Source organism: Octodon degus, unplaced genomic scaffold (genome assembly GCF_000260255.1).
Source record: "Octodon degus isolate 3935 unplaced genomic scaffold, OctDeg1.0 scaffold00387, whole genome shotgun sequence".
NCBI classification, from domain to species: Eukaryota; Metazoa; Chordata; class Mammalia; order Rodentia; family Octodontidae; genus Octodon; species Octodon degus.
The window spans coordinates 3,144-28,312 of record NW_004524963.1 but is presented as its reverse complement, the minus strand read 5'-3'; the positions used below and the strand labels follow the sequence as shown (position 1 = coordinate 28,312).

General features: G+C 48.5%; 1 protein-coding gene across 1 annotated transcript in view; it reads left to right on the top strand.

The window, feature by feature from the left end:
* The window catches only part of LOC111814636 (platelet glycoprotein VI-like), a 31,042-nt gene extending 8,616 nt beyond the window's left edge, over positions 1-22,426 (top strand). The window contains exons 4-6 of the mRNA XM_023708533.1: positions 5,325-5,360; positions 9,085-9,432; positions 21,691-22,426. Coding sequence (XP_023564301.1) covers positions 5,325-5,360; positions 9,085-9,432; positions 21,691-21,827 — 521 coding nt within the window. The 3' untranslated portion in view covers positions 21,828-22,426. The remainder of the gene's footprint in view (positions 1-5,324; positions 5,361-9,084; positions 9,433-21,690) is intronic.
* The last annotated feature ends 2,743 nt before the right edge of the window (positions 22,427-25,169 follow it).

Below are 25,169 nucleotides of genomic sequence, written 5' to 3'. Positions count from 1 at the left end.
GTGCTGGGGGATTGAACCGCGGTCCCTGTGCTTTGCTAAGCTTGTTCTAAGTAGGTGCTTTAGACCACTGAGCCATCTCACCAGCCCCAAGAACTGCTGATATTTTAGACTGATTTTGTTGTCATTGGTATTGGTTCTGGCCATTGACCTGCAGTCCTTCTCACTGAACTTCCTCCCCAGCTACTTTAAAATTTTAAAATTTAGACAGATTTTTGCTGCATTGTTTCAATACCCAGGCTGGACTTGATTTTGTGATCTTCGTGCCTCAGCCTCTCGGTGGTAGCACTAGAGGTGTGGAACCTCACAAGCAGGTAAGGTGGACTTGTTTTCTGGAATCTAGAGTTGCTGCATGTCATTGTTTGGGCCTTTTGTAGGGAACATTACTGTGGTGTACTCTAGGGACAGAAATTTTATAAGACTACTTTACAATGAATCACGGCGAGAATCATATACAAAGAGTACAGCAAATCTGTCCACACAGGAAAGACCAAAGAATCCAGCTGAGGGTCTGGATCCCAAGATAACGTTCTGCACCATTCCAGCAGACCAACTAGAGCTCACCACAGTGCCTTCCCCAGGTCCAGCTGGAGGTTCAGGGCCTATGACAATGTCTGATATGGGCCTGTTTCGTGAATTTGTGCTTGCAAGGCCCGAAGGTTGGTTGTGAAAGCTAGAAAATCTGTGTTAGCAGGATCAAGGATCTGTGCCAGCAGGCTGAGCGAGCCGCACTGGAGTCAGGAAGGAATGCTCACGGCTAAGAGCAAGAGCCGCCCTGGGAGGTCCCAGAGCCATCCTCAGTGACAGTAGGTCCTGAGCTCCTCCAGGGATGAGGAAAGGTGAGTTCCCGTCAGGAAAGCCAGTACTACAAGCTACTGTCGAGACTGAGCAGTGCACCAGCTTCTCCTCTGGAGCCAGGAAGCTACGCTCAAATGAGGATCAGCGCTCCCTGAAAGTGAACCCTAGCCATCCGCTGTGACAACGAGCAGCACTCCCTGAAAGTGAACCCTAGCCATCCGCTGTGACAATGAGTTCCCAAGCTTTTCCTCTAGTGAGATGAGCCCAGTTCATCAGGAAATCCAGCAGGACAAGGTCCTCTAGCAGAACAGCCTGGAGAACCAGCGGCTCCCAGCAGCTCCCCAGCAGCTCCTCTAAGCCGGTTCCCAGCCGCCGCCTCCTGCTCCTGCAGATCCGCCTCTTATGCTGCAGGCAGCAGTGGGTAGCCACAGGCAGCACCATCCTCGTTCAGTTGAACTGGGTGTTACAGGTTGAGCATCAGGGGGCAATCCTCCATACTGCAGTAGTATTAAGGCTGGATTTATATTTTTTATTTATTTATATATTTTTTATATTTTAGGGAAAGGTCTGCAGGGTGTTCAAGGTCTCACTACTAGAAGGGACTTGTTATAGTGACCTGCCTGTTTACAGCCTCCCAAGAGCTGGGATTATAGGTTCAGGCCACCATGCCCAGTCTTGATTGCAATCTCAGTGTGCCCTGGGGACAGGACAGGCATGGTGGGGCTGGCATGGCATGCCCTGGGACCAAACCCCTGCCCCTGTGCCTGCTTGCAGGCGCTTTAATCTGCTGAGCTATTTGGCTGGCCCAAGGCTGAATTTAAAGAACAATCCCCTGGGAACTCCTCCTCCCACCTGTGGCTTTAACTGCTTACTCAGATCTGATTCAGATTGGCAGCTGTGTTCTGTGAGCAGAGTTTGTGTCATCTTGCTCTAACAGGATTCCTAAGTCCCTATCCAGAAGGTGAAGTTACTAATTTCTGTTTGCCTCTGTGCCCTTGCTTGTCTCGCCTCCCAGTTTGTAAAGTCCAAGGCCATCTGCCAAATAAAAAGAACTGGAACCTTTCCTGTGTTCCAAAACCCAGCACTGTAAAGGCCAGTTTTTGGGTTGATTTGCATCTAAAATCCTGGAAATAAATCCTCCTGCTGTCTCCACTGGTCTCCCTGGTCTCTTGGGTTCTGCAACACGGTGGTTGTTGGAAAGCCTTGAGGTGCACCTTGCTCACTCAGGAAGAGCCTCATGGCCGGAGTCCAGCCTGGTGGGTGCCCCAGTCCTGGGGAGCAGAGCGGGCCTCTGTCACTCTGTTCAGGCTCAGGAGAGGTTGCCCAGCAGTTTCCCCACTCTAGCTGGGGTTCCGCTTTCATTGCCATGTCTTTTTTTTTTTTTTTTTTCCGGAATGTGGAATTGAACTCAGGCCCTTGCACTTGCCAGGGAAGCGCTTATTCCACTGAGCCATCTCACCAGCCCCAATGTCTTTACACTGAGTGCCCAAGTCAGCACTCAGAGGTCCTCTGCACAGCTCAGCTCTGTGCTGCCCATTTATTTGCCTTTGGCAATTGGATCAGAGAGGATGATCAGGCTGGGGACAGGAGGGACAAGAACATCTAGGGAGGACAGCTCTCTTCCTCCCTATCAGTGAAGGGCCCCCAGTGCGGTGGGTGGCTTTCCTCTGAAACACTGATGAGAAAATGACCATCAGGCTGAGAGCCCACATCTTACACTTTTGTATTTGCCGCTGGTCCCTGCAGCATGGTGCTGACCATCTTTGTTTCTGGTGTCCCATGGCAAGATGTGAGTTGGCATGAGAGGACCCACAGGCTAGGTACAGGATACCTTTCTCTTGACTCAAAGTCCAGCTGGTCCACAGCATGGAGCACAAGTGGCTCTGGGAAGGAGGGACCTTCCAGGCTGAGCCGGGGGCCACACAAGCTGAGCGCCCTGAGCAGCACAGGTCTAGCTGTGACCCTCTCCCATGAGGATTGCTGTGGTCAGATGCAGGAAGGCTGAAGGGGCCACCGTGGGAGTCATTCTGGAGTCTAAACTCCTGCTTGTCACTCATGAACTTCCTGGGTCTGCTTCCTTTCCTGACATGGACAGAGCCAAGAGTTACCAACCTCAGGTTCTGTCCCCAGCTTCAGGCACAGGGACAGTGAATGGGCTGTGGGGAATGCTCCTGAGCCAGAGTCCAGAGCAAGGGACCTGGATAGGGGAGCAGGAATAGTCTGCCGTGCACCTAGCTGCTGCCCTCTGTGCTGTGGTGTGCGAAGGCGCCCATGAGGAGACCTGGGGCACAGCTGGTTCCTGGAGGAGCCTGGGAGGTCTCTCTGTGCCACTCAGAGCCTCAGGCTGGCAGTTCCCAGCTGAGCACAGAGGCATCCAGGTTGACAGTGGACAGGCAGGCTGGCGAGTGCTGCAGCGGCGCCGTGGTAGCTGAGCATACTACCGTGCTGTGCTTATTGACTGAATTTGCACACAAGGCAGCAGGAACATAAGCATATCTACCCTTCCCAACTTCAGTGCAGAAGTGGCTGCCTGTCACATACTCCATTTGTAGTGTCCCTGGCCTCTACATGTGACTAAGAAATCTGAGCAGAGACGTGGTCTGTCACCCCCAGGTCACTCACCTTCACAACTGGATGAGTGTCCTCTGTCCTCTGTGTTCCTTTTGGTGGAGATCCCTGGAGGCCCCTTCTGCCCACGAGGGCAATGGGCTCCACAGCGTGCGTGGTGCTGTGTTTGTGACGCCCTTACAGAGGCACCTCAAATTCTGCTAGGAAACATCTAGTGTCATGTAGTTGAGTGTGCAGGAGAATTCCTTCCTGGGAAACCACTGTTATTGCAGATCTTAGCTGTCACACTGGGCCCGTCACCCTGATTCTCATGTCCTGGAGGCAGCTGCAAAGTATGTGCTTGCCTGTGTGACTCCGTCTCCCCTTTTGGGCTGGGCGCTCCTGCACCTGCCTCAGTTCTGGTCACTCCCTCATGTCAGACGCTGACCTGTAATGAGCAGCTGATAAGCACACGGTGACTGGCTCCCGAGGAGAGGGATTCCCAATTTTACAGCTTTGAACTTCAGGGATGGAGGCTTGTGCAGGGAGCCCAGGAGCGCGAGACGGAAGCAGGGGGCGAGGTTCTGATGTCCTGCGCATCTTGCAAAGCCTCGGCACCCAGGGAGGGCGGCGCCTGTTGGGACGGTGCGAATCTGCAGCCCTGGGCACACAGCAGGGCTGGGAGCTGGCAGCCCGTGGGCGGGAGCAGTGGCCACAGCACGCTGCAGCTCGGTAGGCCTCTTGCTGCCAAGCAAGCACTGTGTCTCCAGGATTCAACAGTGTACTCACTGGCCTCGAGCCCCCTTCTTAAGGCTGCACAGCTTCCCACTCCGCATCCAGTGCATGTGCAGTGGTTCTCCTGGCGGTGACATTGCCACGGTTCCCTCGGCTCTGCTCTCCTAGTCACGTTTCCATCACTGACCCTGGAGATGAAGGTCTCTTCTGCACACACTCCTGCCCTCCCCCTAGAGACTCACCCAGCAGGTGAACGCTGCGTCCCCTGGGAGTTGGCTTTGTAACATTTTCAAGCATCTCCTGCTACCCACAGCAATGGCACCGTTTACAGTCGCAGCTGCAGTCGGACAGGGTTCTAGCTTCTCAACCGGCTGTGAGAGATGGGATCAGGGATGGCTTCTGAGAAGACTGTCTGTGTAGGAAGACTCTCAGCTGAGGGACTTTGAGAATCTCATGTCTAGGAGGTGCACTCGGTGTGCTTACTGTGTTGCTGGGCTTTCTCAGGGACTGCAGTCCTCACTCTGGCAGGAGCGAGCTGAGGTTCCCATTTTCAGTGTGAGGAACTTCTGGCTTCTGTGTCCCAACACCCTGCCCAGGGCCACTGTTTCGAGAACTGGAGCTGGTGCTGAGGAGCCACCATCTGTCCTGTCTTGAAGTTTCACTCAGAGCCCCCTTCTGAAGGGAGGCTGCCTTCTGCCCTAGCAGGGAGGGAGAGGAGAGGGGAGGCTGAGCTCCTTTTCTGAGCAAGGCTTGAGGGGGAAACTGTCTTATCCAAGCCACCACTTTGTGGTCTTGTCTGCTTGGCGCTGTCAGCTCCAGGTCATGGCCCCACATCCCATCTCCCTCTTAGTCCTCGGTGAGGTGAGGACAATGGGAGGATGGGAGGAGCCAAGCCTTGGGAAGGGGTCCTGTTCCCTGCTCAGCCTGATGCCAGCCAGGAGGTTGTGAGTCCTGCAGGACACCTGTGGCTACTCCTCCACTCCTGCAGGACTCAGGGCGCATCACAGGACTTGGACCTAGAACAGGCCCTGGGTGTGCAGCAGGCCGCTGCTGGAAGGGCTGAGAGTGCAGAGCCTGTCTGCTGGGGTCTGGGTCTTCCTGAGCAAGCAGTGTAAGGGGTCTGGGTCGCTGGAAGGTGGGATGCTTTGGTAGCCATGGGAGGCTGAGTCCTGGGCTCTCCCAGGGCTGTGCTGCTTCACCCTTCAGGAACTGGGCACTGGGCATTTCTAACTGTGCTTCTCTTCCAGGGCTCTGCCTGGGCCAGGAGATCTTCACAGCGGAGGGTGAGTCCTGTTCACTCTGCTGGGCAGCAGGGAACTGGCTTCTGGGATGGGATGTCCTACCCAGGTCCCCAACAGTGACACAGGAAATGTGTAGCCTACAACCAGCTGCCTTCCCACCCCCACCCCTTTATTTTTGGCTGGGGGGAGTCAGTCTCCTTCTGCAGTTTAAGCTGACCTTGAACTCACTATTCCTGCTTCAGCCTCTGGTGTACTGGGATTATAGGAATATGCCTCCAAGTTCATCTTGATCTATTTTCTGTCTGTTGTTTTCTTGTTTTTAAAAAAGAAATAATTGTTTACACAAAATCTTCACTGAACAATGTGTTTATATAATGTCCATATTTGGGAGAGTTGAATTAGGCTCCTGTCCATCTCATAGGCTTATTTTCATGGTGAGGACATGTCACATCTGCCCTTTGAGCCATCTGAAATGTGCCCTGTGTCACTGTGAGCCACAGTCAGCCTGCCCCACCTGCCCCAGGTCTCAGGAGCTCCCTGTCTGCTCTAAGTGCCCTTCTGTGCCTGTGCACCAGCGTGGTCCCTTCCCCATCTGGGGCCTCCCCTGGCCTCTGGGAGCCACAGCTCCCCCTCAGCTCCTAACTCCACAGGAGGAGATGAGGTCGTGCAGCGCTTGCCCAGTACAGGCTCAGCCCACCTAGTAATGTGCCCTGGGTACCTTCCTGGTGTCACCAAGCACAGAGGTCCCCTCTGTCTGAGGGATGAGGGACATTGTGCTCTGCCTGCCCCACACTTTCTGTGTCTATTCATCCACATGTGATCCTTTCCCTGATCTGTCGCTTGGGTGTGGCAGTTGGCGCAGCAGTGACCATGGGGCACAGGTGTCCTGGTGACACGCTGCTGTCCTCAGAAGAGATTCAGCCCCAGTGTGACCCAGGTTGGACCTCTTAGGATACAGACTTCCCTAGCTTTTCCTGGGCAGAAGCAGGAGGCCCAGCTGAGCGGGGCCCCAGTGCTCTGTCTTTACCTTCCATGATATTTAAATTTCACTCAAAGGCTTGTGTGTATGTTGCTGCTCATATAAAATACTCCTCCTCCTCAGCCGCTTTCCAAGGTTTACCTTCAGACAGAACAGAGCGGCTCAGCTCTCAGATCTGGGCCTGGCTGTCCCCCACGCACTTCCTTCTGCCCGGCAGACGGGGCGTTTGTCCCTAGATATCTCGACTTTCTATCCCTATTTCAGATGTGCAAGCTCCTGCTCAGCTCAAAGACCAAATTTTATTTTATGTTTTGGTCCCAGGAATTGAACTCAGGAGCCTGCACTTCCCAGACCTGCACTTGGGCCTGTGAGCTATCTCCCTGGCCCAGGCTGAGTTTTAATATGACCCACGAGCCTGCACCTATTTACCATGCACAGCATGGCGTTTTGCAGCAAGCACACATCACATGAAGAGCTAAGCAGCACACGCACTACCTGGCATATCTTCCTCCACGCTGAGAGCGCTGTAAATTGCCTTGGGAGATGGTCAGGAGCATCACATCCCATTAGACCACAGTCTCTGGGTCCCTGGAGGATCTCTTGGCTGCCTCATCCTGTCCAGGGGGAGCTTGGTGTCCTTGGTGACCCTATCAGGTGGCCATTCTCCTTTACTGTCCCTGAGTGCTCAGCACAGGGAATGTACAATCTTCCTGGGCACAGTGGGCACCCTTCCCCAGCACCCAGGGTGGGCAGCCCCTCCCTCCTGGGCCAGGTTCCTGCCCTCCACAGGACACTTATCTCAGGTGCAGCTGGGCATGGGGACAGTTATCTGTCAGTGTCTGGCTCTACCCAGTGTCAACTCCAAGGGCGGGGACTGTGTCCCGGCGTCCTGCCCTTGTGGAACTGTGGCACAGGGAAGGAGACTTGGGGCAAAATGGGGCTGACTTGTGGTTGAAAGGGTGCAGAAAGGAGCGAGAAGTGGCCCTCCCAGCCACTTCCTCCCCCCTCTGCCTGGGGCACTTGTTCCTAGATACCTGGACCCTGGTCACGGCATGCACAATTTCAGCTAGAGTCAGTTCAGACAATTTAAGGAACGTGCTTAATGAGACCTGCTGTGCTTGAAGAACCTCAAGAGCAAAATAAACTCTGGGTGTTCTCCCCACGCAGCAGTGTTACGGGGCCTGATTTCCCATTTCTCCACCCACGTACGCTTCCATGAACGCACCCTGCTGTGCCGTCCAGGTATGTGCGACTGACTTTTCAATAGTTAGTCGACACCTCTTAAGTTGACTTACTTATATGAGAAGAGTAAGAATGAAACTGGGGCAGTTATCATGCCCCTGCCTTTAAGTGTCGGTGGGCAAGAGTGATGGGGGCGGCCTGACCCTCTGCAGCTCCTGCTCTTACAGAGCGTCCTCTTCCGTGCCTACAATCTCATCTTCCTCTTGCCCTCTTTTCATTGTCTAATCCTCAAATTCTCGTTTTCCTTCTAATTGTGTTATATCATTCTATTTGTATTTCTTCTTTTGAGTTCTTTTTTTTTTTTTTTTTTTTGTGGAACCGGGGATTGAACTCAGGCCCTTGCGCTTGCCAGGGAAGCGCTTATTCCACTGAGCCATCTCCCCGGCCCCTCTTTTGAGTTCTTATACAAGGGAGATTATACGATATTTACACATGTGGGTCTAGTTTATTTCACTAATGAGTATATCTTCAAGTGGCATCCACTTAAAAATGAAGGCTTTGAGTTTATCATTCTTTATAGCTGAGTAATACTCCATTGTATAAAAATACCACATTTTTTTTTTTTATCTGTTCTTCAGGTGATGGGCATCTCGGTTGTTTCTAGGATTTGGCTGTCAGAAATTGTGCTGCTGTAAATGTAGGAACACATATGTCAGTATGATGTTTTCAGTTCCTCAAGGCCATGTTAATATGCTGAGCTCTGGAAGGCTCAAACCATCAGATTCAGACATTGCCAGTCCTTTGGGTAACCCACTACTATTGTGGAGTACTGGACTATATTGGAATATTTTGGTGATTTCATGCACCTACAATATTTGGATGGCAATGGGATACCTTCCTCTTACAAAAGTGAAAAAAAAGGTCATATAAATGAAGGACAATTTTGTATCTGTATATACAAAATAGTTGGGTTAGATATACAGCTACTTTCTCTTAATTCAATAAGAAGTAAGATCTATACTAATAGAGTTTGAACAGGACATCATGTCTGCATCTTGTGCTATGAATGATTACTGCAGACAACAATATGCAATGTATTAATAGTTGTAACTCTCCTAGAAACCTGTTTTGAAGCTGTCACATTGAAATTTTTTCTCAATAAAATTAATAAAAAAAATCTCATCTTCCCTATCTCCACCTCAGATAGGATAATCAGGGAATAGAAATGAGGCTGAGGTGAGCATAGGAAACCTCGAGGAAACCCCAGAAGGTCGCTCCCCAGGCCCTGGGCAGTGCCCTTATGTAACAAGCTCCACAGTAGACTCCTCACGGACCCACTGTCCTCACTCTAACAGTCCTGGGATACCCAAGCCAGACCCAGGATATCCCCAGGTTGGGGATCTCTACTGTGAGGCGTAGGGGTGAGAACTGGGGTGCACAGGGATCACATGGGGACTGGTGGAAACAAGTGAAGCTGAATTGGCTCACGGCTGCGCAGCTCTGTAAGTTTGCCAGGAACACTAACTACTAACATGCCCCTGAAACGTGCTCTGCGTGTGACGACTTCTACTTGGTGGACACTGAGGCCTGCTCTGCTTCCTTTAGGGCCCCTGCCTGCACCCTCCATCACGGCAGAGCTGGGCTCTATGACAAGTGGAGGGAGGATTGTGACCATCGTGTGCCGAGCCCAAGGGAGCATTGAGCGATTCCGCCTGGAGAAGTGTTCTGCTGATGGTTGTTCGGCAATTATGGATCACATGTCCACTTTACTTTTTGAGACTGAGGCCAGATTCCTCCTCACCTTGACAAATGCTGGGCAGTACAGCTGCATGTACCAGAACTCATCCATGTGGTCTTCACGCAGTGAGATCCTGGAGCTGGCAGTGACCGGTGGGGATGTCACCCAGACAGTGCAGTCCCCAACCTCCACTTTGCCTTCAGATTTGTCCCCAGGTATCTTGACCATGTTCCCACCTGCCTTCCTCTGTCTCCCATCTCCCCCTCCTGACTACAAGCCCTCTCCACCCTTCTCAGCACACCTGTCCCCTTCCCACTCCTTGTGTCTGGGGCTGTCCAGCTGCATGAGCCCTGTGCTCTGTGGCTGGTACCTCCAAGAAGGGACCAGGCTGTGTGCTGGCGTTGCAGCCTCTTGTGCCACCTACCAGATGTCCTTGTCCTGAGCATTGTTACTGAGTCTGGCGGCAGAGCTCTGAGCCCAGGTGTGTGGGGAGGACAGAGCCCTGAGCAGGGCAAGAGGAGCTGTCACTGCTTCCAAAGACCCATCCGGCCTTAACCCCCAGGAGGGCCGATTGGTGAGCCCAGGGGGCAGCTGCTGCACAGCCTGCCTGTGAGTTCTGGCCGAAAGGCTGAGCATATTCTCCCAGATGCTGTGCAGTGTGAAGGTCAAGGGCTCTGACTCCGGGCTCAGGAGGAAACCATGGCTCTGGGCTACACAGCTCTGTGCTCAGGACCCTGCATGGGCTTCCCCAGGGGCAGGGCAGGTCGTGACAGCTCCCGGGGTGGGTGATGCTTTCCCACAGGGCACATGATTCGGGTCCGCCCTTCTGCAACAGGAAAACCCTTCTTGGGTTGAAATTTGTCTTACAGTGGTGTGTTTGAGGGGTGCAGGCTGGAAGCTTGCTGAGAGTGGGGGGGGGAAGGTCTGGCTCACTTGAGCTCTCATGGGGGTGGAATTAGAACCAGATACAGAGGTGCACACAGTGTCCCCACACGAGAGCTGCAAACATGAATAGGAGTCTGTCAAGTGAAACTTCAGACCTGGAACTGAAGCGATATTGAATTAATTGGTCAATATTTTAAATATATAAGGATTTTTTCATTATTATTATTATTATTAGTTAATGTATTTAGGACAGGGTCCACAGGGTCTACAGGGTCTCACTATGTGGATCGGTCTAGTAGTGATTCTCCTGTTTTCAGCCTCCCAAGCCCTGGGATTACAGGTGCGTGCCATCATGCCCAGTCTTAATGACTGTCTCAGTGTACCCTGGGGGCTGGGCCAGCATGGCACACCAGGGATCGAACCCTGGCCACTTCACTCTGCCTAAGTAGGTGCTTTAATCTGCTCATCTATCTGGCTGGCCCTAAGGATATACTGTAGGTGAAAACAAACACACTAAAGTATAATTGTGGTGGATATAATACATGTTACATATTGAATGCCATATCATGTTTATAATATATAATGTACAGGGTATTGTTAGAATGGACATAAACATAATATCGATGGGACATTACATACATATAATTTATATAATTGGAATAAACCCTACCTTACCTTCAATTGATTAAAATTATTTACATAAATTTAGAAGAGACATTAAAACTTACTGTGCGTGCACTTGTATAACTGTGTGTGATAGATTGAGTCACGCATAAGGTGATGATGGGCTGACGTCCCCAGGATGTGTGCTCTGCCTGGTTATCTGGGTCAGGGACACTTGGCTTCCACAGCCCTGGCTGCCACGGCCTCTGCTCACTAAGGCCACGAGGTTCAGCCGGAGCTCCTGGGCTGCACACCTGCGCTGGATATGGATGTCCCCAACACTGCAGGTCTGAGTGATCCAGGGCAAGCATAGCTCACTGGCTGATGCTTTGGACGTGTATCTGCTGTGCTCTCCTGGGCCAGGTCACGTCTGTGGGGACATTAGCAGGAGTGCTGGGCCGTGTGGGGCCGCATCTACTTATGCAAGGGGTAACTGTCCATGCGCTGTTGTGTGTGTGGCCTGCACATCAGTGGCAGGGAGATTCATGATGAGAGGCAGGGCCGAGCTGGTGCAGAGCAGCGGGCGGGAATGCGGAGAGCCCTCCTGGTCCTCGTCTAGGCCCAGGGAGTGTATATTTGTCATCTCATGGAAAAGGCACTGGGATACTGGGGAGTGAATTCCAACCTAACACTTCTAGTGCTACCCATGATGAGGTCATGGCCATTGCTTGACCAATTTGTTTTCTGTGAAAACCTGAGAGAATGTTTTTTCTCCATGTGACTCTCTTTAGGCACACTCTACACCACTGATCACATTGCTCTGTGGCCCCATAATCTTGATGAGAAAATTTGGGACACACTTGAGTTACATGATGGTACAATATAGGTTCTCCTAGGTCCTGAGTCCTCACTGACCTTGAAAGGCTAGGGCCCAAATGTTGGCTGTCCTTGCAGCCCTTCCTTTTCTCTAATTTTTGGTTTGCAAACGTAGGTTGTGAACTCTCCAGAGACACAAAGGCATATATGCAGTTGTGGGGAGCCAAGCAGTCCCAGGTGCAGATGGGATGACGGCCAACTGGAAAAAAGGTCTTGACCCAGGGACAAGCCTGGTCTTGTTGATTCCAAAAGAAGGGAGAGGCTTGGGAATGACTGAGTGTGAAAGTGTCAGGAGGTAGGTGAGGGCTGTGAGCTGGGCTGGGGAGGAGGCTTGAGAGGACGCCTGCAGTATGCAGAGAGAAGGAAATGCGCAGAGTGATCCCCTGACACAGTTGAGGTCGGATCTGATGTTCTGGGCTTGGTGCTTCAGCGTTGATGTGTCATTTTTTAAATCCTTAGAAGTCATATCCTCTTATCTCAGCAGCATAGAGCCAGGCTCTCCCTCTTGCTCGGCATACACAGGTTTTGAGGAGCTGACAGGGCAAGATAGCACTGACCTGTTGCCCTGCTTCAAAAACCACGTATCAGCACCTCGGCTGGGCCTGTTGGTATTGCTTCAGGCCCATGAGGGGATAAGGAATCCCCTTAGCCAGCTCTGTACATGGCAGCACGTGGAAATAGAGTCAGGCTCAGCCAAAACGGAGACAAGGGCTCCGTGTTCAAGGGTGGGGGGGTCCCCTGGTGTCCCCCACAGTTGCCCCATCATTGCCTTGAAGGGGCAGAGTCCTGCAGGGCTGTGTGGCCTCTAGCTGTCGCCAGGCTGTGAATCCTCTATGACACACCATTATGAGGAGGATTATAAGGAAGAAAATGAGCGCACCGATTCCAGTGTGAAACCAACAGAGAGCCTTTGAGATAAGCACATGGATTCACTTGTCCTACAGCATCAGCAAACTTGTCCTAGTCTTTAATTTGGGCATCCAGCGTGACTGCCTGTTGTTACATAGACATTGCCTCTCTCTCTCTCTCTCTCTCTCTCTCTCTCTCTCTCTCTCTCTCTCTCTCTCTCTCTTTTTCATACTTTATTTTATTTTATTTTTTGGCTGAACCAAGGACTGAACTCAGGCCCTCGCACTTGCCAGGCAAGCACTTATTGTACTGAGCCATCTCCCTGGCCCTTATTTTTAAAAATACATTTATTGAGAAACAAATAACAATGAGACAGTTTCAAAACAGATTAGTAGGATAGTTTCAATAATAAATACATTGTATATTGTTGTCTTAGTGGTTATTCATAGTACAAGATGCAGACATTATATCCTGTCCACAAACAATATTAGTACAAATCTTTCTATTCATTGAATTAAGAGAATGTTGCTGTATATCTATCCTGTTTTGATTATACAGATAAAAAATGGCCACTCATTGTATCCCCTTTCTTTTTGTTTATTTTTGTCACAGAAGCATATTCTGTTGTCATTTAAATATTGTAGGTGCATGAATTCAGCAAAATAATCCAACATAGTCCTGTAGTCCATAATAGTAGTGGGTTATCCCTAGGACTGGCAATGTCAGAAGTTGTTCATTTGAGCCTTTTACAGCTCAGCCTCTTAATATAGCTTTAATTTTATGCCTCAATTTTATAGTTTTCTGCTGGATAGTTAAAAACAAGATAAAGCAAGACCTATATAACAAGAAATGTAATGTTTGTATCTGATAAGGTCTGTCAAGTCCCCTCAGAATTTATCCTGTAACCCTGTACTGCAATTTGTAGATCCTTGGTCAGTGTCAGCCATGTGGATGAGTCACGGCCATTGCTTGACCAATTTGTTCTCTGTGAAAGCCTGAGAGAATGTTTTTTCTCCATGTGACTCTCTTTAGGCACACTCTACACCACTGATCACATTGCTCTGTGGCCCCATAATCTTGATCAGAAAATTTGGGACACACCTGAGTTACATGATGGTACAATATAGGTTCTCCTATGTCCTGAGTCTTCACTGACTTTGAAAGGCTAGGGCCAAAATGTTGGCTGTCCTTTCAGCCCTTCCTTTTCTCTAATTTTTGGTCTGCAAACATAGGTTGTTAACCCTCCAGAAGAGAAGCTTATTATTACCCTACAACATAGGCAGTTGGGTTTAACCTCACTATCTGTCTCAATATCAAACATCTTAGGCATAACATGGAACAGATATTTTCCACCAAGTATTGATATATTAAAATTTAAGTCCCTACAGAATATGGTGAAAAAATTTTTAAAAATATTTTAAAAATATGAATAAATAATTACATATTTTTACACAGACATCTATAAATCTAACCATGCACAGCATTGTAGAAGGACAGTCCTGTGACTTTCTTTTTTCTTCTCTCTTTTTTTTCATTTATTACCCTTTTTTTTACTTGAGAGACAGTATAGCAATAATTGCTCTGTCATGACAAGCAATACATATTCAGAAGACCAGAATTACAGCCGTTCTGAGCGTGACCCTTCTATCATACCTTGCCATCTGCAGTGCAGTTGCTTAGATCACAGGTATCAGCATATATAGTTAGTCAGGGTGAGAATCCTACCAATTAACTGCTAGATTCAAAAACCTTCTGGAGATTCTCAGAATCATTGCCTTGCCCATCTTCTACATATAACTGTATGGCTTGACATTGTCATGTTTCCTAGCTCTTCTCCTTTCCCTCTCTTAATTAGTTAGTCCTCGAGATCCTGCTTTCCTTTTACTTGTATTATACCTTTCTATTTGTATTTCTTCTTTTGAGTTTTTATACTAGGGAAACTATACGATATTTACACATGTGTGTCTGGTTTATTTCACTTATGGGTATATGTTCAAGTGGCATCCACTTCAATATAAATGCTTCAAGCTTATCATTCTTTATAGCTGATTAATACTCCATTGTGTAAAAATACTACATCTTTTTCATCCATTCCTCAGGTGATGGGCATCTTGGTTGTTTCCAAGATTTGGCTATCACAAATTGTGCTGCTGTAAATATAGGTACACATATATCAGTATGATATGATGATTTCCGTTCCTTCAGGAAAATCCCCAGTAGAGGAATAGCTGGCTTTAATGGGATTTCCACTCCTAGTTTTTAAAGGAGTTTCCACACTGATTTCCATAATGGTTACACCAGTCTGCACTCCTGCCAACATTGGGGAAGGGTTCCTTTTTCCCCACAGCCTCTTCAACATTTGTTGTTGGGTGATTTCTTTATGATAGCCATTCTTTCTGGGGTGAGATGGTATCTCAGTGTTGTTTTAATTTGTATTTCATGGATACCTACTGATGTGGAGCATTTTTTCATATATTTATTCGCTTCTTTAATTTCATCCTCTGAGAAGTGTGTGTTCATCTCAGATGCCCATTTCTGGATTGGGTCTTTAAATTTTGGGGCACTAATGGTTTTTAATTCTTTATAAATTCTAGAAAGCAGACCTTTGTCTGAGTGCCTAATAATCAAGATTTTTTCCATGTTTATGAGTTGTCTTCTCACTTTGTTGGCAATTTCTTTTGATGTGCAAAAACTTTTCAATAAGAGGAGGTGCCCGTTGTTAATTCTTTCACGTATTACCTGTGCGATTTGATTTTTGTTCATGAACTCTTTGCCTACTCCTATGTCTTCAAGAGTTCCTCCCACTTTCACTTCCAGGAGATTCAGTGTTTCTGTTTCAATGTTTAGATCTTTAATCCACTTTGACATTAGCTTAGTGCATGGTGATAGACCCGGGTCAAGTTTTATTTTTTGGCATGTAGAGAGCCAGTTTTTCCAGCACCATTTGTTAAAAAGGTTATCTTTTTTCCAGTAAGCATGTTTTGTCCCTTTGTTGAAGATCAGTCTGAGTGTATTCATAGAGGCCTCTGCATCTTCTAATCTATTGCATTGATCCTTAGGTCTATCTTGTTGACAGTACCATGCTGATTTTATCACAGTAGCTTTGTAGTATAATTTCAAGTCAAGAATTGTGATGCCTCCTGCCTTGTCTTTATTGCCCAGGATTGCCTTTGCTGTTCTAGGTCTTTTCTGGTCTCAAATAAATTTTAGGAATGATTTCTCTATGTCTGGGAGGTATGTTGTGGGTAGCTTGATAGAGATCGCATTAAATCAGTACAGCTATTTTGGGAATATGGCCATCTTCACAATGTTGGTTCTTCCTATCCAGGAGCATGGAATATCTTTCCATTTTCTGAAATTCTCTGATTGCTTTTTTCAGAGTACTGTAATTTTCCTTGAATAGATCTTTGACTTCTTTAGTTAGGTTAATTCCAAGGTATTTCATTTTCCTCGGTGCTATTGTAGAACGTATTGTTTCTATAATTTCCCTCTCAGTGTGTTTGTTGTCTGTGTAGAGGAATGCTATTGACTTTTGGGTATTAACTTTATAACCTGCTATGCTACTGAATTTCTATATTAATTCTAGTAGCTTCTTGGTGGAGTTTTTTGAGTCTTCCAAGTGAAGTATCATGTGATATGCAAATAATGATAATTTAACTTCCTCTTTACCTATTCTTATTCTTTTTTTTTCTCTCTTGTCTAATGGCTCTAGCTAATGATTCCAGAAGTATACTAAATAGGATTGGTGATAGAGGGCATCCTTGTCTTTACCAGATCTGAGAGTAAAAGATTTCAGTTTTTCCCCATTTAGAGTTATATTAGCCATTGGTTTGTCATAGATGGCTTTTGTCAGATTGAACTAGACGCCATCTATTTCAATTTTCCATAGGACTTTGAACATGAATGAGTGTTGTGCTTTGTCAAAAAATTTTTCTGCATCAATTGAGATGATCATGTGATTTTTAGATTTGGCTCTATTGATATGGTGTATTACATTTATAGCTTTTTGAATATTGAACCATCCTTGCATCCCTGGGATGAATCCTACCTGGTCATGGTGTATAATCTTCTTCATGGTTTGTTGTATTCTATTTGATAGCATTTTCTTGAGGATTTTTGCACCTATGTTCATGAGGGAGATTGGCCTGTAGTTCTCTTTTTTAGTTGTGTCTTTCCCTGGTCTTGGTATTAGTATAATACTTGCCTTCAGGGATGATTTTGAGAGGATTGCTTCCTTTTCAATTTCATTGAAGAGTTTGAGGAGTGTAGAGATTATATCTTGTATAGATTTCTTCTAGAATTGAGGTATGAATCCATCAGGACCTGGACTTTTCTTTGTCCGTAGGTTTTTTTTATTACATTTAGTTTTTCACTGGCTGTTATTTGGTTATTGAGAGTTGTTATATCTTTTTTTTTTTTTTTTTTCAGAACCAGGGATTGAACTCAGGCCCTTGTGCTTGCCTGGGAAGCACTTATTCCACCGAACCATCTCCCCGGCCCCTGTTATATCTTCTTGATTTAGTTTTGGTAATTTGTAGTTTTGTAGGAATATATGTCCATCTATTCTGTGTCTTCTATTGTGTGAGAGTAAAGATTCTGAAAGTAGCAATTGACAGTCTTCTGAATTTCCACTGGGTCTGTGGTAATTACACCCTTTTCATTCCTTATCGCTTGAAATTGAATTTTTTTCTTTCCTCTTTTTGATGAGGATATCTAGGGGCTTATCAGTTTTATTTAATCTTTCAAAGAACCAGCTTTTTCATTTCTTAATTCTTTGAAATGTTTTCTTTGTCTCAGTTGAATTAATTTCTGCCCGCATCTTTATGATTTCTTCCCATCTTTGGGCTTTGTGTTTGGTTTGGTCTTCCTTTTCTAAATTTTGGAGGTGCAATGTTAGTGTGTTTATTTGTTTCCCTTCTGTTTCTGTAATGTGTGAGTTCACAGCTATAAATTTCCCTCTGAGAACTTCTTCATCGCATCCCATAAATTCCGATAAGTTGTAATTGAATTTTCATTGAATTGTAGATATTGTTGTATTTCTTGTTTAATTTCATCTTTGACCCATTGATTGCTGTGTAGGGTGTTGTTTAATTTATGGGGCATATATTTATGGGGTTTGTCTGTTTTCTTGTCTTGTTTATTTCCAGTTTTATTGCACTGTGGTCAGATAATGTGCATGGGATAATTTCTGTTTTCTTGCATATACTTAAGCATAACCTATGGACTAATATGTGGTCTATCATAGAAAATGACCCATGTGCAGCTGGAAAAAAATGTGTATTCGGCTGTGTTTGGGTGCAACACTCTGTATATGTCCACTAAGTCCATTTGTTCCCAGCTCTGGTTCAGTTCTGGTACTTCTTTGTTAATTTTTGTCTGGTTGTCCTATCTTTTTGTGATAAGGGGGTGTTAAGGTTTCCTGTTAAGATTGTGGTAGTGGATATTAGGTTTTTCATGTCCATTAAGATTTGTCTTATATAGTTGGGTGCTCCCGTGTTTGATGTGTACATATTTATGAGTGTTACTTCTTCCTGTGAATTCTTCCCCTAACCAGTATATAGTGGCCTTCTTTATTTCATTTGATCATTCTTGTTTTGAAGTTGGGAACAGGATTTCTACCCCTGTTTTCTTCTGAGATGCTGGGGCATGTAGTATTGTTTTCCATCCTTTGACTTTCAGCCTATGAATTTCTTCACAAGTTAAGTCTCTTTCTTTTATACAGCATATTGTTGGATTTTGTTTCCTAATCCTCTGTGCCTGTCTATTTCTTTTACTTGATTAATTGAGTCCATTTACATTGCTGGTTATAATTGAGATGTATTGACTTACTATTGACATGTTATATACCTGATGTTTTGTACTCCTTTTTCTCCTGTGTTTATTTGCTTACCTTATTTAGTGAGTTCCTTCTGTTTTGTTCATGGGGTTCTGATCATTTTTTCTCTGTCTAGAACATCTCTTAGTAGTCTGTGTAGGGTTGGCTTTGTCATCATGCGATTCTTTAGTTGTTCTTTGCCATGGAAGTATTTCACTTCTCCATCAAACTTGAAAGAGAGTTTTGCAGGGTATAGTAGTCTGGGCTGGAATTTTTTTCATAGAGGACTTGAAGTACTCTGCTCCATGCTCTTCTTGCCTTCATTATTTTTGAAGAGAGGTCTGACATTATTCTGATGGGTTTTCTTTAAATGTAATATGCTTATTTTCTCCAGCGACTTTCAGTAGGTTGTTCTTTTGCTGGATTTCTGGGATCTTGACTATTATATGTCTCAGTGTGTTTAATTGGGTTGAAGTTATTTGGAGTTCTGTATGCTTTGGTTACTGAATGTCACATTGTTTCCTCATGTTTCGGAAGTTTTCTGCCAATACTTCTGTCCATATTCTTTTTATATCATTTGTATTGACTCCTTTTTTCTCATTGATGCCTATTAGTCTCACTTTTTTCATGTTTGCATTGCCTTGCAGGTGATGAATTGTTTTTTCCTGCATCGTAGTGTTTTTAAAGAGATCTTTTCTTGCCTTTTCACTAACTGCGACAGTGTCTTCAAGATCTGAAGCTCTATCTTCACTTTCACTCAAATGGTTTTGCAAGCTTGTGGTTGAGATTTTAAGTTCCTCTATATCTCTTTGACTCTACTTCATGCGATCTATTTCTTTCTTGCATTGCTTATTGAATGAATCTGTCGTTTCCTAATCTCTTTTTTAATCATTTTCTTCTTGAGAAGCAGTTCTTAATATTTTTACTACAGAGTTTATTTCTGATCTGATTTCCTCTACATGTTTCTGCATTTGATTTTTTACTTCAGACGCTGTTAATTCAGAGATTTCTTTTTCTATTTCAGAGGTTATTTCTGATCTGGCTTCCTCTCTCTCTACCTTTCTGCAGTTGTTCCTTTACTTCAGATGCTACTGATTCAGACACTTCAGCTGTGGGAGTCCCAATTTCTTCTGTGCTAGTGTCTTCCGCACTTGTCCTGTGTGGGCTCGAGGCCTGAGATTGCATTTTATTCCTTCTCTTTGTCATTTTGTATAGAACTTTCCTCTGATCTTTGGCGTAGAGCTTTGGTGCAGTTATAACCTTAGCACCTGCTGAAATTTGGGTGCAGATCTCCCAAGTATGAACCTGTCCCATTGGGCCTGTCATGCATCTGTCTGCTGTGCTCGGCTCCTTCCTGCTGCAGCCCTTGGAAGTGGACCTGTTTTGCCCCTGTGGCAAGATGCTCTGTTCCTGGATTAGCTGGGTGGTTCTGGCCCCTAGTCTCTCTGCAGGGACTTCAGCTGCAGGGTTTCACCCCTGGTCTGTATGCCAGTCCTGGGCTGCATCTGGAAGGTCCAGTGAGTGCAGGGGAGCAGCACTCTTTTCTGAGGGGCATCTATATCTATAGCGACATCTTGATGGTTTTTCCTTGTGTGTGGTTTTTGACCATTCTCCAAGGGTGTAGAATTTTGTTCTACAGTAAAGGGGTGAGTCGAAACAGTCATACTATAGTGACACTCGAACCCTAGTTGCAACTGCAAACTTTTAATTTGATCTGCCATAAAAGGGACAGAAGGTTTCCTAAATGCATTCTTGGGTTTGCAACTTTATAACAATATCTCCCTGAGTCTTCCAGCTTTCATCAGCCTTTGGGTCCAGTTGTCTACAAAGTGATCAGTGTGTACTGACTGAGCTCGTGCCGCAGAGCCAGTAGCTGCCCTGGCTGTCCAAAGCACTGAGGCAGTTATGGCTGCTATATTACTCCAAGCATCCTCTTCGTCCAATTGCTAAATGTTTCTATTGAGGTCTCCTTCAAGAGGGAAGTAGTCGAATGAAGCTGAAGCTCCTTATGTTAATTGGAAGCCAGACGTGGACATCCTGCCCAGGATCACTGCTGTGGAGCCACGAGAAGGCAAGAGATAGAGGACCACACATGCTTACATTCACATAAGTCTGACCTTGTCACACTTCTTTGACTTTTCCTTCAATTATGGCTGTTTATTCGGAGCCTGTGTGGCTCTTGCGCAGGACAAGTTGTAGAAGGAGGGCTCGGGCGAGGTGTCTGGCTTTCCTTAGAGGAGGCTGAGTTTTTAGATGAAGGAGCAGTGGAGGGAAAGAGAGGGGCAACCTGCCTATGGACACATGTGGGCTCCTCCTGCACAGGAAGCCCCACAGAACCTCCCTGGCACTGAGGGGGCTGAGTGCACAGCATGGGAGGGTGGGCATGAAGAAGCCAGGGCGGGTGCTCGTGGAGAGCTGCAAGTTTCGGGCTGCAGGCATCGTGGTCCTGGTTGCTGGGGGAACAGATGAAATCAGAGCCGGGTTCTTGCACCTCAGCCCGGGCTGGGTACTGCTCCCTGCTACTTCCTGTCTGTCTTTGCAAGGTGAGCACAGCCCGGTGGGCGGTGCTGTCAGCTCTGAATAGCCACAGGGACGTTTGAGTTTATCAAGTACTGTAATAACCTCTGGGGTACATTTTTGAAATATCACATAGAAATAAAGATGTCATGGATTTAGACACATTAATAACCTTGCATATTGGTTGGGGACAATACTGAGCTTACCACACAGAACACACCCGCCCTGAGCACACACACGTCTGCCCACATGCGAGTGCTGTGACCCAGGGGCTCCTGCCCATGCGACGATCCCTTCAGGAGGGCTAATGTGACGTTGAAGCAACAGGCGGCCTGGCTGGGTGGTGAAGGAGAGAGAGCCCCAGAATCCTGCATCTGCTGTGCTCCTGGAGTCCAGGGGCCTGAGGACCGGTCCAGCGTCCCTGGGCTCTAGATCTTCAGGTGGCTCTGATCTTCCAGATCAGCAGGGACACAAATCCAGGACAATTACTGCATATCCTCATATGTCCCAGGTGGAGGTCCCCTGCACCCTTCCACAGTGATTCCAGCTGCAGCTGTGAGCTCAGAGAGCACAGTGAGGCTGAGGGTGCACTGGGCGGAGCAGAGGGAGCTGACCAGTGGGTGGAAAGCCCTCATTCTGGGCCACATGAAGCTGCTTCCTCTGGAGGAGACACAGAGCTGTACAGCTCAGGAGCGACCTTCAGGTCTCTTCATGGCCTCACAATCCTCCTCCCTGACTTGGTTTCGGGAACATGTAGGCCCCCCAGCCCATCACAGCACATGTCAGAGCCAAAGACAGGTGAGCAGGAATAGTCAGTCCTGGGGTTGAACCCAGGTCCAGTCCTGTGCAGGGAACACAGGGGACATGCGTGGGGTGGGAGTGAGTTTTGTCTGTCCTGACCTCTGTGGCCTCTCTGTCCCCACCTCAGCCTCACAGCCTCAGGATTACATGGTGGAGAATCTCGTCCGGATGGGCCTGGCTGGCCTGATCCTGGTGGCCCTCGGGATTCTGCTCCTCCAGACCCAGTGCAGTCAGAGAAGGACCCAAGAGGCAGCCAGGCCATGAACAGCAGACAGGACTCATGGAGCCCTCAGAGAGGCAGAGCCTTGGAACCAAGAGACACGTGTGTGCTGAGCCCAGAACTTTCTGGTGCACAACCTAAGATCTCAATGTTCAAAATGTGCAAAGAGCTATTGTGGTCACCAGATGAAGAATCCTCTGGCATTGGGAGAATGCCATTTTCCACAGAGCTATGGGACTTCCCCTCACCTTGCCGTGGGCTCTGCTGCCTGCCCCTCCGCTCTTCTCACCCTCAGGATGGGAAGTTGTGCCCCAAAGACCTAGGATTTGGTTCATGTAATGGAACAAATAAACAAACATTGGATTTTGTCATGAAAGCACAAAGGGCAAAATGATGCCCTCACAGAAAGTGAGAAGGCCTGAAACCATGTTTATGCTGTGCTCCGGTAAGGCTCCTGCAGGAAGAGAACAGCTTGGACCTGAGCACCATTTAGTGTGAAGCAGCAGCGTGGGGGTGGGCCCCGCTGGCTGGCTCTGAGGAGTGGCAGCGTGGTACAAAGTCCTCCTCTGCAGCCCTTCCTGAGTGCTGTGTGTGTTCTTCTCAGGACCAGATTCAAATTCACAAGTGAAGTTACTTGTGCTATTTGTGCCCCTAGCTGGTGTTGTCGAATTCCCCTGCTCATTGCTGGATTATACATAAGTGACAGACATGCCGAATAATCTGCGGTCCACTTTGCTGTAATCCCTGGTGCCTTCCGGAAGGCTTCCCTTTCTGTCTTTGTTTGGTCCCATCATGCAGATTTGCTGTACAGCGATCCCTGCAGCTGGGAACATTCCCCTTGTTGCTCCCCAGCCTCTTACCTTGCGCTTCTTTGCTGAGCCTCTTGCAGCTGGGAGGCAGCGGTTCAGGGCTGGAAGGGCAGGAGAGGGGACAGCCTTGTCTTTCTGTTGAGCTGAGCAGACAGCTTTCTGTATTCTGCAAGATAGTCATGAGGCAAGCTGCATGCTCTTTGTGCACATTCACCATCAGGCTGTGAGATATTGGCTCCTACTTTACCCCTACTTTTGAGAATGAATGGGTTTGAGGTGCAGACAGATGCTTGGTCTGCCAAAGCGGCTTTCTTATCCGAGCACTTAGCTTTTCTACCCTGCCACTGTTGGTAATGGATGAAATCACTGTCTTTAGGATTCAGAACCATTCTGCACATGTCACCTGAGTCCCACCTGCTGTGGTGAAGTCTCCCTCGTGCCCACTGTGGAGCAGACACCCTGAGGCATGGCTGCCCCACCCCCCAGCCCCACTCGTCCCCAGAGACACCCACTAGGAACCCACACCGAGCCCTGGGCCTCTCTCTCAGACCCTGTGGCAGGGCTTCAGGAGGTGACAAATGGTAAACTGGTACTGAGTTCTCACACAGAGGGAGCTCATGTGGTGGTCCCATGGTCCATGTGGAGTCCAGCGCCTGTGCCCTCCTTGGCAGACAGGGAGCCAGCCCGCTTGCCTCCTTCATCTGAGGCCTCAGGACTTCACTGTGGAGAGCCTGCAGCCCCAGGAGGGCTTCCCTCGGGAGCATCACAGTGTCAAGGACAGGAGGGCTGCTCTCCTGGAGGGGGACCTGGAGCTGGACGGCTCTGCCAGCAGGCTGGAGACTAGTCCCTTGGGGTCCCTGGCATGGTGACAGTCCTGGGAGAGGAGGTGCTGCAGCTGCTTCCAGGGACCCATGGCTGTTTCTAGAGAGCCAGCTGACACCCTGGCTGTCTTCAGAGCCCTAGCTCAGACGTTGTGACCAGGAACCAGCCTTACAAGGCTCCAGCTGTTGCCTGGAAGCAGGGTACAGGCACTCAGCTGATTCCTATACTGCGCTGGGTCGCCCGGCCACCCCAGTCATCACTGGGGAATCACTCCCTCAGGTGCCCCTGTGAACATCTCCCTAGCAGACCCCAAGTGCCCCCAGTCCCCTGCTGACCCCAAAGCTGGGCTGTGCTATTGCAGCTGAGAGCTGGGTCTGTTCTTCAGCTCAGGCCTCGCCTTGGCTCAGGGGTCACCGGGAGGCCTGGATGCACACCGAGTGACGATTGCATAACCAGGCCGCACGATCGGCAACCCTGATCCTCACGGCCCCACCTCATGTTTGTGATGTTGGGGTCCCTGTGTCTGTGTCCGCTGGTGCGGTGAAGTGGGTGGCGTCTGAGGAACGGGGCTGGGTGCAGACAGCGCTGCCCCTTTGCACTCCTGATTGCACCTGCTTGCACATTCAGGGCCACGTGGGCCTCTGCACCTCCTCACTCAGGTAATTTCGCGAGGGCCGCCAGGGGGCGCGCGCTGTCCTTAATGTGGTCTGACTTCCTTCTGGATAGGAACAAGAGGGTGAGCTCTGCCTGGTGTCCTGAAATCAGGGAATCTGGGGATGTCCCAGGCTTGCGCTGGTCTGGATGGCGGCCGAAGCTGCGCACAAAATCAAGCGTTCCTTAAGGAAGGAAGTGAGCAGAGGCAGGGCACCAGGCATGCGAGTTGCTGTGCTCCACCTGGTGGAAAGCCTACCCTCTCTCTGGGGCAGGGAAAGGAATTAAGGAACCTGGCTGGATCTGACACAGCGGAGAGCATATAGACACAGTAGGTCATGTTCTGGCCCGCAGAGAGCTGCCCAGGGAAGGCCCAGTAGGCCCAGCAGAGCTTCAGGCCCCCCTTAGACAGCACTCAGGCCCAGCAGAGCCTCAGGCCCGCCTTAGACAGCACTCAGGGCCACAGCCAGTGAGTTCTCTGTGTTTCCCTCCTTCCCTCCTCTTCCCTTCCCTCCCTCCTCCTCCAGGCTCTCCTGCCCCTAGGTCCCTGTTGCCACCTACTCTTCTGTTACTCCTTTCCCCTAGGTGCCCCTTCCTACTCCTTCTTCCTCCCACTCTTTGGGCTTCTTTCCTTCTGCAGTCTCCCTGCCCTCCTCGTTCCCTTTTCCTTTGTCCCTTGGCCTCCCTTGCTCTCTGTCCCTGTCTGTCCTGGAGAGACCAGGCTGGTGCGAGGCGGGTGTCATCTCCCTGCCACTCCAGGACATAACTCCAAGCTCACACTTGTTTATTCTGGATGGTAGTTCCCACATACAGGCCATGTCCCTGACAGGGCAGAGGGCTACACGGTGGCAGGGTCCTGGCTGGTCCCCTTCTGAAGGTCAGCAAGAATCAGGTCAGGAGTTCATGCCCTTCTGTGTGTGGACCGAGCTCAAGAGCCTCTGAAAGTGTGCAGGAGCACTCTGCGGAGGACCAAGGAATCCTCCGAAGATAAACCATCCAGTGCCTGGGTTAGGAGAAGACAAGTTACCTTGGCGGGGGGCATCTGGGAGGCCGAGAGAGGGGCCCAAGGGCTGCTCCTGTGAGTGGGAGGCGGGGTCTGGGTGT